The sequence below is a fragment of the Trachymyrmex septentrionalis genome, unplaced genomic scaffold (genome assembly GCF_001594115.1).
Source record: "Trachymyrmex septentrionalis isolate Tsep2-gDNA-1 unplaced genomic scaffold, Tsep1.0 scaffold72, whole genome shotgun sequence".
Lineage (NCBI taxonomy): Eukaryota > Metazoa > Arthropoda > Insecta > Hymenoptera > Formicidae > Trachymyrmex > Trachymyrmex septentrionalis.
In genome coordinates this window covers 1847863-1864360 of record NW_017305905.1, presented here as the reverse complement: position 1 = coordinate 1864360, position 16498 = coordinate 1847863, and the positions used below count along the sequence as shown (strand labels likewise).

The window sequence follows — 16498 nt, the reverse complement described above, 5'->3', positions numbered from 1 at the left end:
GTCTATTATTTTCCAATTTTTGCAGTAGTTATGCAATGAGATATTAATTTCTAAAAATTGCTGAAAAAACGGATAAAATCGACACATAAGACAACTTTAAGATATCTTTCAGAGTTTTCTATGAAACATCTTAAAAATGTTTCTTAAAGAACACTTAAAAATTCTTATACGTCGATTTTAGACACTCTATTCGTTAGGTAATTAAAAAACATTACAAAATGATAGAAAACTTTTCGACTCCGTTTAGTCCGCTCTACCATAAGCAATGTATTAAAAAATTCGGGATATTTTGAATACTTTCGATCTAATTATAAAACTTAAAAACTATTCAATTTTTAGAAAAAAAATTGGGCATTTCAAAAAACATATCAGTACTTTGTTATTGTTAAAATGACATTTGGGGTCTGTATAAGTACATTTATCAAAAGATAATAGAGCGTACTTGTAATGTAATTACATAAAAAATATTTTTTAAAACAATTTTTAAATCCTCAATATGTAGTAAATATTTGTTAATTCGTTGATAACTTTTTTACTTTTCATATTTCATTACTTTACTAAACATTTAAACATAAAAATTGATTTTTATTTTTTCAGATCGTCTCTCATCTGTGCGATTTTGATTATATCCTGTAATCGGATCATTTCAACCGTATTATAATTGTCAATCTATCAACAAATCTTGAAGGATATTAATAATTACATATGGTGACAAAAGGAAGAATGATATATAAACAAAAATAAGAAGCAAAAGATGATCATAAACATAAAAAAGAGAAACAATGATCTATTATATTTAAAAAAATATATAAGATAACGTGGCTGTTGTGGAAAATGAAATTTTTAGACCAATCGGTCTGAGATATGCCAGCGATAAGAATAACAATATCTCAACAATCCTCAAAAATATCTTCATCGCTATTTTCAACTGAAATAACGGAATTACAGCAATCACCATCATTGTCGTCGCCGACATCGTTGTCCTGGGATTGCCAGGTTTACGCGACACGACGTAATCTTTTTGTATCAGCGATTGTCGATTTACGTTCAAGTAAGGCAGTGCATTGTTCAAATTTGAATGCCTGCTTGGTAAACGAATCACGTTCAGGATATGATCGAGTGAACTGTCAAACAATCCATTTTGGTTACGCGATTCCAATTAACATCGTGCCTATTCAAAAGAATCCCGAGTTAGTCGGATTAATATTAGATCAATCCATCAAATTGAACAATCAAATTGTAAATTTCCTACTCGATCATTCGCAATTGCGTCAACAACAGTGTTTTTATGATATGGCTGCCACAGCCAAACATGATTTACGTCGAAAATTTCCTACAGATTCGTCTGCTTCCGGCGAGGAAGACATAGCCGCAATTGCCAAGCAGATCAGTGATCATGCAGAGGCAATTTATCAAACATGGAAAAGCCGTGGATTAGCACCGACAGAGATTTTAACTTGTCACAGCAACACAACTGCTGTTGATAAATTTGGTAGCACGTTGACACCTTGCAATTCACCTACTATTGGACATGCTATGACTGGAAATAATATTGGCGACAAGATGTCATCGCCATCACTCGAACATTCTTCGCCAACAGCGGTAGATATATTAAATTCGCCAAATCTAGACAATGGCAATCTCGAAAAACTAGTCAATAATTTTGTAGTAGAGGACAAAGCTAGAATAGCTGCTTCTAAACAGAAATTACCATCTAAGCCGTTACCATCTTCCATACAATTTGCCCTGCAAAAATTTGAGAAAAACTCTATCCAACAACAGCAAATGGCTGTTGCAACAAAGAATAATATAATTGCAGATAACTCAAAGAAATTGTCAAGTGTCTTACTATCTCCTACCTTATCATTTTTGAACAAATCATCACAAATAATAAAACCTCAGGTTTGCATGAAGACGTCTGGCTCTCATCATTGCGAAGTCTTTCTAGAGACTATCGAAACTACTTTCCCAGTTGATTTGACATCTTCCAATAGAATGATACAGCAAAAGAGACCCACTAGTACATTAATCACATCATCATCCATTGATTCCTCGTTAAATATTAACTCATCGCATTCGACCACTTCAGGTTTGACAACTTGGCCATTAAAAAATAAATTAAATGATGTCAAAAAAATTACAGATGTATCTCTCACGTCAGCTAAAATATCTCAACAAGAGGATATTACAAAAACAGTGCCAGGACAGAATGAGAAAAAATCAGTCATGACACATTTGAACTCACAATGTGCGTATCTCGACGAAGTTGCACGAGAAGAAGAAAGACTGATAAATGCTTTAAAAACAGGTGTTGTAATCACTGAAGAACCAGAGAGGACAGAGATAACATGTTTGCGCAATAAACAGAAACCGGCTATTAAACAAGAAAAACCAAAAGTTGAACCGGTCAAACAAATTATTATCGGAGGCCATTATTATAAGAATAATTCGATAGTATCGAATTCGGGAACTTCTAGTTCTATGGTAAATATAATCAATAATGACAATGTTGGCACTGCCGCCACTGTACCTACTAGTCATATTGCATTAGTTAATAGTGCGAAATCATTCAGCAAGGATGATTTGTCTGCTATGTCGGCGGTTGACTATGCTAAAGCTAGATATCAGGCCGCTCAAGAAAATCCACCTACCCAACAACGACTTGAGGAACAACGAGCTTCCAACAATACGTATAATAGTTGTACCACAGAGCAATTGGTTTCCAGCGTAAAAACGAAATTTGAGATGGAGATACAAAAGGACAAAGATGTTAAAGATTTAGATAAACACTCAATGACATCTAGATGGGGATCAAAAATTACTTCTTCACGACCACGTCTAGAGCAGGCTGTACCTCATCCAGAATTAACTAATCAACAAAAACAGCATATAAGAACGGCTGTGACGACAGGAACGGGCAATAATCCCGTCCGACCGTTCCTCACAAGAGGCTCCGTGGCAGAGCGTGTACTCATTTTTGAGAAATGCCCAAGCGAACTGCTGTTAGACAAACGTGGTCCACGACAACCGACCATTAACACATTGAGTGGTGGCCATGAGGTGCAAAATAAAGCTCAGGTAATTCTTTTAAGAAGGGTATTACAAAAAAATCTGTTTTTGTTGTGTTAGCGGAAAGTAAAATCAACATTATTTCTTATAGTTTTTGAGGCGAGAAATCTGATAGTGCTAGTTTAAATTATGTCACATTACAAAACACACAAAAAGTTACATTCAAAATTGAGAAAACGCGTGATGTCACAGTTATTTGTGAGATTGTCTACATGTATCGATGGTATACAATATAATACAACATTTTAACATTAAAAATACTATATTTAAGCAGAAGTATTAGACGCAACGAAATGTTTTCGAGTGTTTGCACGAACATGTTCAATGGCGGCGTCTATCACGTGAGCGAAACTGATACAAATATGTTCGTGCAAGTGTTCGAAAACTTTCCTTTGCGTCCGATATTTTCATTATTAAATATAGCACTTTTATAAGATATTCTATATATTTAATATCAAAATATGATATATCACATTTTCTACTATATCTGTAGCACAGCGACCTGTCTCATAAGAGAGCTTTAAATTTACAAGAGTAGCGCGCGCAAACCATGTTTGACTTAATATTATATTTTAAAAGAATTATTAGGCACTATATATATATATATAATAGACCAGTTAGGACAAAAATGACGATTGGAATAGGGAAAGTAACCAATAATAAAACACAGCGTCTATAGAGTTTTAGATTTACAACAGTAGCGTATTTTATTTATGGTATGCTGATAATCACGATAGATATATATCTATTTCAATCGTCATTTTTGTCCTAATTGGTCTATTGTCTAATTGACCAATTAGAACAAAAATAGCGATTGAAATAGAGATATATCTCATGAACTTTACACGCTTTCCCGATTTTAAACTTCATTTTTTGCGTTTCTAACGGAAAAAAGTTATAATCATTAAAACTAATTTATTCTCAATGCTATCATTGTTTCCGATATAAGCAACAATATATCTTTCTTCTAAAGAATTTGATAATCTTAAAATTCAATATGGCGGCGTCTTTGGTATGAGGAATCCCGTCAGTTACAAGGTGGTGGAGTCACAAGTACGCAATCGTATATTCGCATGCTAATATTGGAAGCACAAAAGATAAAGAGAAAGTATAGTTGATTAATAACAATAAATCTTATTTATTTTTGTCATATATTTACAGTGTGTATAGGTTATACAAGTATGTGCGTGCGTGTCCTTGGTCATAGCATACTTCTGTCTCTTATGTAGCTTGACCTGGTAGTGTCTCCGATATTAGAATCAGTTCTGGAATTCACCATGAGCGATGCTAATAGCCCTCGTCAGACTAATTGTAGCGCAAGCTTTTGCAGCTGCGTTTTTGCGCCAGGCGCTTTTACGAAACTTGGAAATTGCCAGCGCCGAGCACTTGCGAGAAACTTGTCGCCAGGTTGCTTGTATGCTGGCACTTATGTGCACCGGGCTACCTACTGGCATTTGTACGGCATGTCGTCACAGACCTTCCTTGCTAGTGGTGGAGTTCTGCTTATGTGATATTGAATCTCACCAGTGGTTTGCTTGAGCGTCTGTTTTTTGTTGTAGTTGATGTCAGTGATAGCTCTGCTATCGATGGTTCTGCATTCTCGATCATGTACACCGGTTTTAGACAATCAACTATATTACAGACTTTTCCCTTAGCATATCTTATACATGTCTTCTCGTTTCTCTGAAGTAAACTCGGTCCGTCCGTTGTAAGGTGCTTGGAACGCACCCGCTAGTGCGCCGTGTCGTAAAAATCTTTAACATTGTTTCTATGTAGGTTTTAAATATGAAGGTTTCTGACCGTGTCTGTGGATTTGCGGCCGCAGCCTCTCTATTGCTTGTTTTGAGATACTCATGGTCGTTTTTTTTTTCTTCGGTTTGTCATTTAGGAATTGTCCCGTAACTTTATTGGTTTACCCAAATTAATTCTGCTGATGTTGCTTTATCCTCCCTTCATGCATCTTTAGAAGGGTTATAAGCAACATCTCTGTCCACCTTTTTGTCTTGTTTATGCCTGCTTTCAATTATCTGTGGAACCGTTCCACCATCCCGTTCAACTGCGTCGTCCTCACATGTGTGGAATTTGTTTTGTAAGCTGTCTGAAGAGGTTTGCTTCGAATAATGTCCCTGATCTGTCGTAATCCTTTGTGGAATTCCAAACTTTACTATCCATCCGCTGAATAGGTTCTTTGTTATCGTCTTTGCTGAGATATCTGTAACTGTGATAACTTCTGACTACTTGCCATGGAGAACTGCAGTGAATCTTGTTTGTAAACGTAAATTAATAATTTATGATCCATTTGCACGCTAAATTCGCGTCCCTTCAATATGTGTCGGAAGTGCCAGATTGCCGTATATATTGTTAACAACTCCCAGATATAAGGATTATACTTCGTTTGCGTCATGCTTAGTATCTTACTCCAGAATGTTAGCGGTTACCAGCTCTGTTGCATCTTTTGCTGCACATTATCACTCCCGAGATGTCTGATGCATCTGACTAATCGTATTTCGCTGCTGTATCTGGGTATATCAGCATGGTAATATGGACCAGGCTCTCTTTTACTTCCGTGAATGCCTTCTTCCTTTCCGGTGTCCATTCTGCGTCTCTATTAGCGTACTTTCTTTTGCCTTTACTCCTTTGAGCGTGTCATTCATTGTTTGCATTTGCACAACCCCTCATATAAATTTTCGATAAAAATTGTTCCAGGAACTGATGAAGTTGCTTTACTGTTGCCGGTTTAGAGAAGTTCCGTAATGTGTTTCTATCTTTTATTGTGGTGTTCCTTCCTCGGACACGTCGTATCCTAAAAACTTGATCTTTTCTATTCCTAGAATATATTTTGCAGCGTTAATTCACACTCCGTATTTGCTTAAGCGCGCGAAAATTTCTTTGAGGTGTTGCTTATGTTCATCCGGCGTTGTTGATGCAATTAATATATCATTGATGTAGGCGTAGTTCAAACCATGCAGCACTCCATTAATAAAACGTTGGAACGTCTGTGCAGCGTAGCGTAATCTATGCGACATGTATTTGAATTCGATCATCCCGAATAGCATCGTAATTGCCGTCTTGGAATATCCGGATTGATTGAAATCTGATTGTAGATCTTTATCAAATTTAATATTGAGAATATCTTCTTTCCATTTAACGCTTGTGTGAAATCTTCTATATGCGGTATTGGGTATTTGTCTGGAATCGTTCATGCGTTCAACTTTTTTTAGTCACTGATCTCCATGCGTTGTCCTATTTGGGTATCATATGTAATGGCAATGACATAAGCTCTTTGAAGATTAAATAATGTCTTTTTGGAGCATCATATCGAGCTCCGCCTTGGCTGCTCGCAACTTGTCGGAAGTTAACCTCCACGATCTACATGCATCCCGTGTTATTTGTATATAATGCATGATTTCGGGCTGATATCTCTTTATTGCTCTGTTATGCGCATTATTGCTAAGAATTCTGCTAAAATAGCGTAGAATTCACAATGGGGCATTTTTCGTAATAAATTATTCGCATATATTTAATACTGATACGAACTGGGAATCGACACATATGTAATATTTTGGTTGATTATTATATATATTGAATAAATTAATTATGTATCACTATGACGTTAGCTTTCAAAGATGTTGTTATCTATTGATTTACTTCATCAAATCCTTTAGTTTCTTATATTGCTTGATTAGCTAAGTTACTATACAAGAAATATAATTTTTTAATTATTCGAAATTTTTATTATTTGAAACTTTTAAGATTTTCAAGACTTTCAGGAACTATGATTACAAGTAATATATAATAAGAAATTTAATAATAAATAATGTAACAATTAAGATTCGAAATTTTTGTCTTATACCATACGCAAAAAATTAAGGAGTCACCTATTACGTCCTTCAAAAATAGATAATATTTAAGAGAATGTAACTGCATCAAAAATAACTATGACGAGATTTTTCAGAAAAAAACATTAGGATTTGAAGTCTTTATTTTCAAATTAGAAATTGAGATAATGATCGGATATACTTCTGAAAAGGTAAAACCTCCGATTTTGTTATCGATTGGTACACTACAGTATTTTGGTGCCGATTACAAATATGATCATGAAAATTATTGATAAGATCATTTTCAATGTCAAATACATATTAAAAAATATATTTTTTTAATTTTTTTATATTTTGACATACGTTGTCAAGATTGTAACTCTAAATTACTTCCAACAGGTTTTAGATTTGTAATCTCTGCTTACGTAATAACTTTTGACGTGAAACGAGGTCCACTCCACTTCCTTATCTAGGAGAGATCATATTAGAGAAAGTGCGGAGTGAGCTTGGACAATCGAATCCCTTAAGTAGAGAGGAAGGTGATGTGGACCTCGCTTCGCGTAGAAAGTTGTACACTCCGTGGCAGGGGGAGGGGGAGGTAGGTAGGGTGGATCTTGTTTCGCGTGGAAAGATATTACGTAAGCAGAGAGGGAAGTGTGGAATAATTGTTAGTATTAGTTAGCAGATGTGTGATGTTATTTTTTAAACTGTTCTTATTAACAACTTTTAAACAAAGGACAATCAGCAAAAACTTGTAGTAGTCATTCAGAGTCATGACCTTGACAACATATGTCAAAATTAAGCTCATGGAGATGAGGAATCAATACGGAGCTGGATCTCCTTTTTCCGTTATTTACCTACATAATTATCGATGTTATATTTTTGAGAGGGATTGGTGGACGGAGAGGGCTACTTCTGACTTTGATATCAATTGGAATATTGTTGCATTTTAGTATGCTGGTAAAGATTATGACCATGAAAATTGGTGACAAGGACATTTTCAATGTCAAATGTGAAAAATGTAACAAAAAAAAACGGGTTTTTTTATATTTGACCTTGACAATGACCTTGTCAGTAATTTTTGTGATCATATTTGTAATTAGCACACAGCAATATACCAATCGACAAAATCAGGGGTTTCATCTTTTCGGAAATCCATTCTAATGATTTGATTGATTTTTTTAGAGCTACATGGATATAAATCGAAATCCGTCAAATCTAAAACTTTTTTGCGAACTTTATGAAGTTCCATGGCATAAATTAAACACGCATATAAAAAAACAGTTCACAGCTTTTGAAAGATTGAATCTTTATCTTTAATTTACTTGTTTATTGAGTATTATACGGTTTATAAACCAAATTATTCAACATTGAAGTGAAAACTTTTAACACTCTTTCGAAAGTTATAAACTGCTGTTATGTGCGATTTTTAATTCACGCCATAAAACTTCGTAAAGATCGTACAAAAGATTTCAAATTTAACGGATTTCCGCTTGTATTCGTAAAGTCAAATTGTTAATTATCGATTCAATTATCGATTTCAAAAATAGAGATTTTAAGCTTTAAAATGCTTTTTGAAAAATCCTGTTATGATTATTTTTTACGAAGTTATACTCTCTTAATATTTTTTGATGACTGAATAGATGTTTCCTTAACCTTTTGTTGCATAGTGTCCTCTGCAAAGGGACTTTTCTTACAATTTTTGTATATTTTTACGTATTTGATAATTGATTTATCAATATGATACGAATTTAGACCGATGAGAATAAATCTAATTAAGGTTGTATTGGACATATTTTGAAAACATTCAAAAAAATTACAAATGGTTTTTTTTGCATTTAAAAATCATAGAAAAAAGTGGATATGTACTCTAATTAAAAAATATTAAGAAATAATGAAAATAATCTAAATTTTTTTAATGTATGTTTATGTATATTTGAAGTACTGTATATTTGAAGATGATTTATACTTATATTTTATAAAGATTTATTTCAATGTGTAGATTAGTTATTCTGTAATTAAACAAAATTATTTCATTTATTTTTTTATTTACAGAATAAATAAATAAATAATCACAATAAAACTTTGTATAAATTATCTGAAATGCTTAAAGTACTTAGAAGAAAGTGAGATTTTGCTTTATGTTGTAAAAAATAATTTAATTTTTAATAAAGAACAGACTAAATAAACTGTAAAAAATGTGTTATTGTATAAAAATATAATTTTATTCATACAATTGTCATGTATATAATTTATTTGAAGTATAAATATTAAACACATTTCCAAATTTAATTTACTTAGGGACTGTACGACCAATACATCCTTAAATACAAACATTTCTATATTGGATCAAAACGGAAAATTATTTGCAATTTATAAATTATTCGCTGATTTTAAGATTCTTATTAACATCTGATTATTAATATTCTTATATAGATGTTTATTAGCATAAAATATTATTAAATTGTTCGTCAATATAATAAGTGATACTACTCTATTTCTACTTATGATGGCGTTTTAAGATCGGAAAAGATTTTTTGGCGCGCAGTTTGTACAGTCAAATATGTATAGATATAAATTTATACTGAAATATTTAAACACAAAGATCCGCTTTGATCGAATATATTATAGGAGTTTTTGTATTTGATTGACTTATATTACGTTTTTGGTATCATTATATTTCTAAGATTTGAATAACAAAATTATGTAATTATTTCGCATTAACTACAAGTTAAAAAGATCAGTTAAGCATCTTTTTTACAAAAAAATTATGCTGGGATAAATATGATAATAAACATCTTCAAAATCTCTATATTAATGTTTTCGAATTTGCTGATTTCAAATCTGCATTTATAATTAACAATTTTTAAATGGCAGGACCAAAACATTAACCGAAATGACTAGACATGTTGAATTCTGATCTTAGAGGAGTGGAAAGATTTAGGCGGTTGAAAATTGTTTAAAATTCAAATGTTGTTTGTGGACAAATGAATAAACATACAGTCATACATACATTTTTTTTAGCACATTTTTAATGCTTTCTTAAAACTTTCTTAATGAATAAAATTAACCACGAAAGTCCTTAAAATATGAATAATTAAGGGCAATATTGATTATCAAAGACGATTGCGCGATTTGCGTCTTGTTACAATTTCTTGTAAACGATTGTTTTTCAATATTCTTGGTATCATTTTATTGATGAAATTCTCATCTATAGACTAAACCTGAAATCTGAAAAAGAACGTGAAGATTACAAAAATGGTAATGAAAAATTAAAGAACTGTCGAAAAATTCAAGTTATTTGTTGTTAAAACGGACTTAAAAAATAAATGTTCATGCGTAAAAGTAGCTTCAGTTTATGAAAAAATTTGTTGTTTTTATTTAAAACAAAAGTTGAATGCAATATCTACAGTCATTCTTGAGTTATCGTGGCAAGGACAAAACAATGCGTAATCGCCTTTAATTATCAATATTGTCCTCAATTATTCATACTTAATGGACTTTCGCGACGTTTGAATTTTACAAGTACTTGTACACAATTTTTTTCGGCCGTCTAAACTTTTCTATTTCCATTTAACGATATTTTTTAAGACATATTGAATTTTGATTGTAATGAAATTTTACATACATAAATAAGTGAAATAAATAAATATAGAAACGATTTGCACGAAAAAATGGTTTTAAGGGATGAAATCACGCCTTGCGTATATGTATGGAACAGTTTTTGACATTTTTCTTTCTTATTTCTCAAAAACTATTTGAGATATCAAAAAGTATTTTATATAAAAGTTTAATAACAAACATATCTTAAACTAACTACATCAGCAACATTTCAAAAAAATTTATTTAAAAAATTTACCTCTTTGCAATCACTTATATGAAAAAAAATCTATTTACATATATCTTTTGTATTTCTTATATCTTCAATAATTCTTGAAATATAATGTCAAAAAGGTTGTATTTTTAAATTTTGTCTGCAGATTTGAAATCAGAAGTTCAAAATATTCTTACGTGTAAAATTTCACTTGTAAATAAGCTATACTTATTTTTTTTTAATTTGGCCGCCATATTGAATCTGCCATTTTGATTTTTAAAACTTTTGACTTTAGATTTGCAATCAACGACTCCGAAAACCACCTTATAGACTAAAATTCAGCAAAAATACATTTAATAAAAAAATTTGTGCAACAAAAGGTTAATTTTTTTGCGTAGTGTATATGAAGCCACTTGATCTTGAGCTTATCATTAACAGCTGCTATTATTGTGCCATGTGAACTGAATGAGAGTAATCGTATAATGACCATGACGTAATCATCGGCATTGCAAGGTATGGCAATATATTGATCACCTCTTTCCTTGAAATCTTCTGACGATGTCTCGTAATAGAACGTCAGTGTGTTCTTGATCAAACCCAATGAAAACTGTAATTTGCAGAATATATACTTTAAAAGAAACAACTATTGTATTTCTATATATTCAATTTGATTTGTTGATGGAGATGATAATATTTTTACAGGTAGACTTTAACCTTTAGACTGTCGGGAAAGCCACTTTTGTGGCTCCGGATTAAAATACTATCATTTTTGGTGGTATTTTAAATACTAATTGTATTAAACATATATATGTGTGTATGTTGCCCACATAAATAATGCGGGCTCTCCGATGCCCGCTTTGCGCTTGTTTGCGTCGACGGAACATAATAATCCGTTATGCATAATACCCTGCATTTTGAAAATTATTATTCAAAAGAAATTTTTTCATAATTATGAAAACAAATAAAAATAAAAAAACACTCATAAAATATATAAAAAATATGAATATTGAAAAATATACAAAAAAATAAAAAATTATAAAATAAGAAAAAAGGTAAAAAAATACAAAAAATAAATTAAAAAATCAAACAAAAAGAAGTCAAAGGAGCTACAAACTTTCTACGGCCATGTCGTTAGCTCTGAGTAATGCTAAAGAAAAGTTCTCTGTATGAGTCTATACGTTTATACATATATTCATTTATGTTGTCAATGTTACATTTAGGGCTCGAGATTTAATAAATCTATGCTCAGAATTGCTATCAACGATACCAAAAACCCCTAAACACATTATTTTTGATAATATATTATTTTTGAAAAAATAAAGTTTTTTTATTTGATCGTACGTTCCCTGCCGAGAAAGCCACTTTTGTGACTTTGTACAAATCTCGATTTTCTGCGCCACGTGTTCGTTACTTATATAGACAAAGTTCCGAGGAAAAAAAACCATTATTTTAACGAAAAAGTGCCGGCAGCCTAAAGGTTAATTGATTTTTTAAATCTTTTTTTAATTCAACTCGTATCTTTATTTATAGATTTACTCGAGAGAGAAGACGCAACAAAAAAGTTTGCCGCCACATACAACTTTACAAAGACAAGTGAAAGCCAATAGGAGTGTTCATATACCAAGGTTTGTTTACAATGTTATAAAGACATCAAAATCTTAAAGGAAAAAAGTATATAAAGAGAAGTCAAATGCATGCCATGTAAAATGTAATGTAGAAAGAAATTTTATACAAATGTTCTATTATCACTGCAATGCAAAAGTAGAAAATTTAAAATTTATGTATATATTTTATTGGTAAATATCCTGTTTAAGGAAGCTTCCTTCCAAGATCTTGACCTTGACATATGTTGTTAAGGTCATAATCCTGAATAACCAACAGGTTTTAGTCGTCGTTTGATACTCGTTAAAAAATTATTAAAAAGAAAAGTTTGAAAAATGATGTCTTTTTTACTATATAAACAAAAATTTCCTGCTTTAAAATATATTTTACGATTTTTCACGCGAAACGACTTTCCCCCCTCCATCTTCCCACCTGCTGAGGCGCGTGACTTCCACGTGAAGCGACTTCCACCCCACCTCCCCCCTGTTACGTGGCGCGCGACTTCCCATGCGAAGCGACTTCCATCTCATCTCTCCCTCTGCTATGGGACGCATAACTTTCCACACGAAGTGTAATAATAACTTTTTAACGAATAACGAGCGACGGCTAAAACCTGTTGGAGGTTACTCAGAGTCATGATCTTGACAAATGTCAAGGTTAAGGTCATGAGAGGCTCCCCTAAATAGAATATTTACTATTTTATTTTTACTAAAATTTATAAAAGTGTTAAATATAATTTAATCATTTAAAAATCATTAATAGATCAATCTTTGTTGCAACAATAAATTGCCATAAATTATAAAAATAATTTGAGTAAATGATAAAAAGTTTGAAATGTATTTTACACAATTTTCTTATTTAAATCTATTTTTTCTAAAAAAAAAAATAACGCAAAAATTATATTAAGTAAAAATAAAAAATTTATGTATGCATGTTTAAAATTTAATTCTTTCCTATTAGCATATTTTGATGTCCAGTAAAATATGATTATATAATTTACGTTCAAATTTATATATATGTATGTATTATATAGAGGCTGTATTCCAATATACTCTACCAATATTGGCAGTACTGAAAAATTGTTCCGCTATTACTACGCAGCGCTCTGCGACAGGGTCTAGTTACAATGATGTCATAAATGGTAGCCATATTTAATCTATAGGTTAAACAAGGACGCCTATCGTATAGATCATGGACTAAGCGGTGTAATCGCAACTAATGACAATAAAGGTTTAAACACAATAGGCACAGATAACAGGGAATAACGAGATGTCTAATGTGTCAGAGCTCTAGTGTGTAAGTTCGATATTATATCTCAGAGCTCTGATTAGACGGCTCATTACTCCCTGTTATCTGTGCCTATTGCCTGTGCCTATTGTATTTTAGCCTTAAGCAAAATTAAATTGTAAAAAACGCTTAAGGTGATTCTAAAGCAAAGCTCGAATTTCCAAGTCACCAGAGGTCGCGCGTTGCGCATCTAGATTTCCTTTAGTAAGGGGCTCCGCACAATAAAAGGAACAGAGAATAGAGAATAAGAATTTCAACCTATCAGAAATAATGTATTGTGAAATACATAGTTTCTGATAGGTTGAAATTCTTATTCTCTGTTCTCTGTTCGCTGTTTCTTTTATTGTGCGGAGCCCCTAATGCCTCCGGCACATCAGCGCGATGTTCGTCGCGCAGGACATGCGATATCCAATGAGGCCCGTATTCAAAATGCGCTTTTATTTCTAAAATTCTATAGTATGCGTAACGTAAATTATAGCATATTATTAGCGCGCTAACATCGTAAGCGCGTTCCGAATACGGGCCTGAATGTACAGCTTTACCGATATTTTCATTCTAAAGCTATATTCTCATTGGATATCGCGTGTCGCGCGCGACGAACATAGCGCTGGTGTGCCGAAGCTATAAGAGTTAAGACATAAGACCGGAAAAACGTCATTGCCGGGTGTCAGGTACCGACCGGAGTACAATTCCATTATTGTTGACAGTTGATAGTTCGATTTCGCGCATTCGCGTCTTCTACATCATGAAATACTTGCTCACACTGATTCACTACTACATTGAAAGCAGAAAGAAACCTGAGAGAGGACATGACGGCCCTGTAATCGCAAAATGCTGCCGCGCACTACTGCTCTTTGACAAAGTGGATGTAAACTATTGTATATAGCAACGTCCACGTTTCTTAGGGTATATCGTCCATTTTTCAAGGCTGAAAATGATAAATTGATATTTGGTACATATAATCGCGCTACAATCGTTTTGCAACCATTTTATGATTGTCTGCTGAGAGGGCCATTTTTCTTGATCTAAAAGCATAACTCAATCAGCGCGGAGAAAACTTCCAACAGTTGCAAAATAAACGTTCTGTTGAACAAAACCAATGCGTTATTGAAGCAATCAGCGCTATTCCGTACTTTTCATCACGCAAGTTTTGTGTGTTATATTCACATGGTGTGTCAAAAATGCATTTAGGATGAATATAATTTAAACACTACTAACTTTATATTACATGTAACGATAATGTGAACCAAATATCGATTTATCATCTCCAGCCTTGAAAAATAGATGATGTACTCTAAGAAAAGTGGACATTGCTATGTAGTTTCCACTTTATCAGAGGGCAGTAATGCGCGGCAGCTTTTTGCGGTTACAGGTTTTGGGCCGTTTTGTCCTCTCTCAGGTTTCTCTCTGTCGAAAGAATCTACAAATGGCGGCGTTTAAAGGGATACAAAATCTAATCAATCAGGAATCGGTGCCCCTTATGACTTGAATCTTATAGAGGGGACTCTGCGCGCATTGACATGTCTTTATATACTACCACATCAATATCTCACGCAACCTATGATACACAGTCGTACATTCGTATAACAAATTCGTCGCGATAAAGCTTCTAAGTCTAATTCTAAGAATTCGACATTGTTCGTGTAAACTACGTGTCTGGGAATAACTATTTTGTACGTACAGGTTGTAAAGCTTTCATATCAAACAAATGTTGTCATATCAAATAAACGAGTTGATAGTTGAGATGCCATGTTACGCTAAAAAATGGTAAAAAAATATATCAATTTTGAAATTTCTGATCGTTCTCGGCATAAATTCCACTTCCCAGATACATATTAATGCGTATATTTTAATCCTGGATTTTTGAATCTATGAAAGAGAAAAAAAATTTAGTTCCTCTTTCCTTATAAGGGAATCCTAAAGCCGCCTGTATTACCGACTAAGGACCGGTTGGGTAAATCTGGCAATCCGCGCATGTAATTGGATAATCTTGCTATTTACCCAACAGGTAAAATTTACCAAAAAGGTGGAACAACCGGGTCTAAATCATATAATTTTTGTATAACAAACATTTTTTTTTCTTTTTCACAGATTCGAAAATCCTTTTCCAGGATTAAAATATACGCATTAATACATGTCTGTGAGATGGAGTTTATGCCGAGAATGACCAAAAATTAATATATTTTTTACCATTTCTTATGCGGGCTCTACAATAGAAGTCGTAGCGGTCGTAGAGTCTTAAATCGCAGAAAATTGACCAATCATAGTCAATTATTCTTCTCATATTTGACTGTGATTGGTTAACTTTCTATGGAGCCAATTTGGCGCATTCGGCGGTTTTAAGAGAGTGATCAATTCTGGCGGTTCTAATATTATATAAATAACAAATCAATAAATCTTCTACTTGATTAATTTTAAAATATGTTATCTTTTTTGCAGATTTTATTTTCCAGGAGGGAAACCACTTCCTCTCTCACAGTTAGAGATAATTATCTCAAAAATTACTGCGGCCTTTCAGAGTTTACCAAATTGTCGCGCTTCTCAAGCACAATTTCATATTATCACGAAGGTCAGAATTTATACATTTTTTAAATAAAATAATTTGCGTAATGCTTTCCATTACTTTTATCAGCCATTTATGTTAAATGATGGAAACAATATTAAGAGATTATGTATGCAGTTATAGATGACAAAGCTAACTATTTTTATACTTCTTTTTCTTATCACTGCATCAGTATATTCGAATAATTTATTTTTTCATCAAATATTTAATATTCTGATAAATATCTTTTACTAAACAACTATTTCTATTAGTTATGTTTTAAAAGAGTCATTCAGCAGATATATATCATTTAGATATTAAATTTTAGTCACTTATTGATCACCAATTAACGTTTTTACGTTATTT

General features: G+C 32.6%; 1 protein-coding gene across 2 annotated transcripts in view; it reads left to right on the top strand.

The window, feature by feature from the left end:
• The first annotated feature begins 783 nt into the window (after window positions 1-783).
• Window positions 784-16498, top strand: part of LOC108753828 — a 28692-nt gene continuing 12977 nt past the window's right edge. For both annotated transcript variants that reach the window (XM_018495748.1, XM_018495749.1), the window contains exons 1-3: window positions 784-3078; window positions 12232-12326; window positions 16030-16159. In XM_018495748.1, the coding sequence (XP_018351250.1) occupies window positions 865-3078; window positions 12232-12326; window positions 16030-16159 (2439 nt within the window). In that variant the 5' untranslated portion in view covers window positions 784-864. The remainder of the gene's footprint in view (window positions 3079-12231; window positions 12327-16029; window positions 16160-16498) is intronic.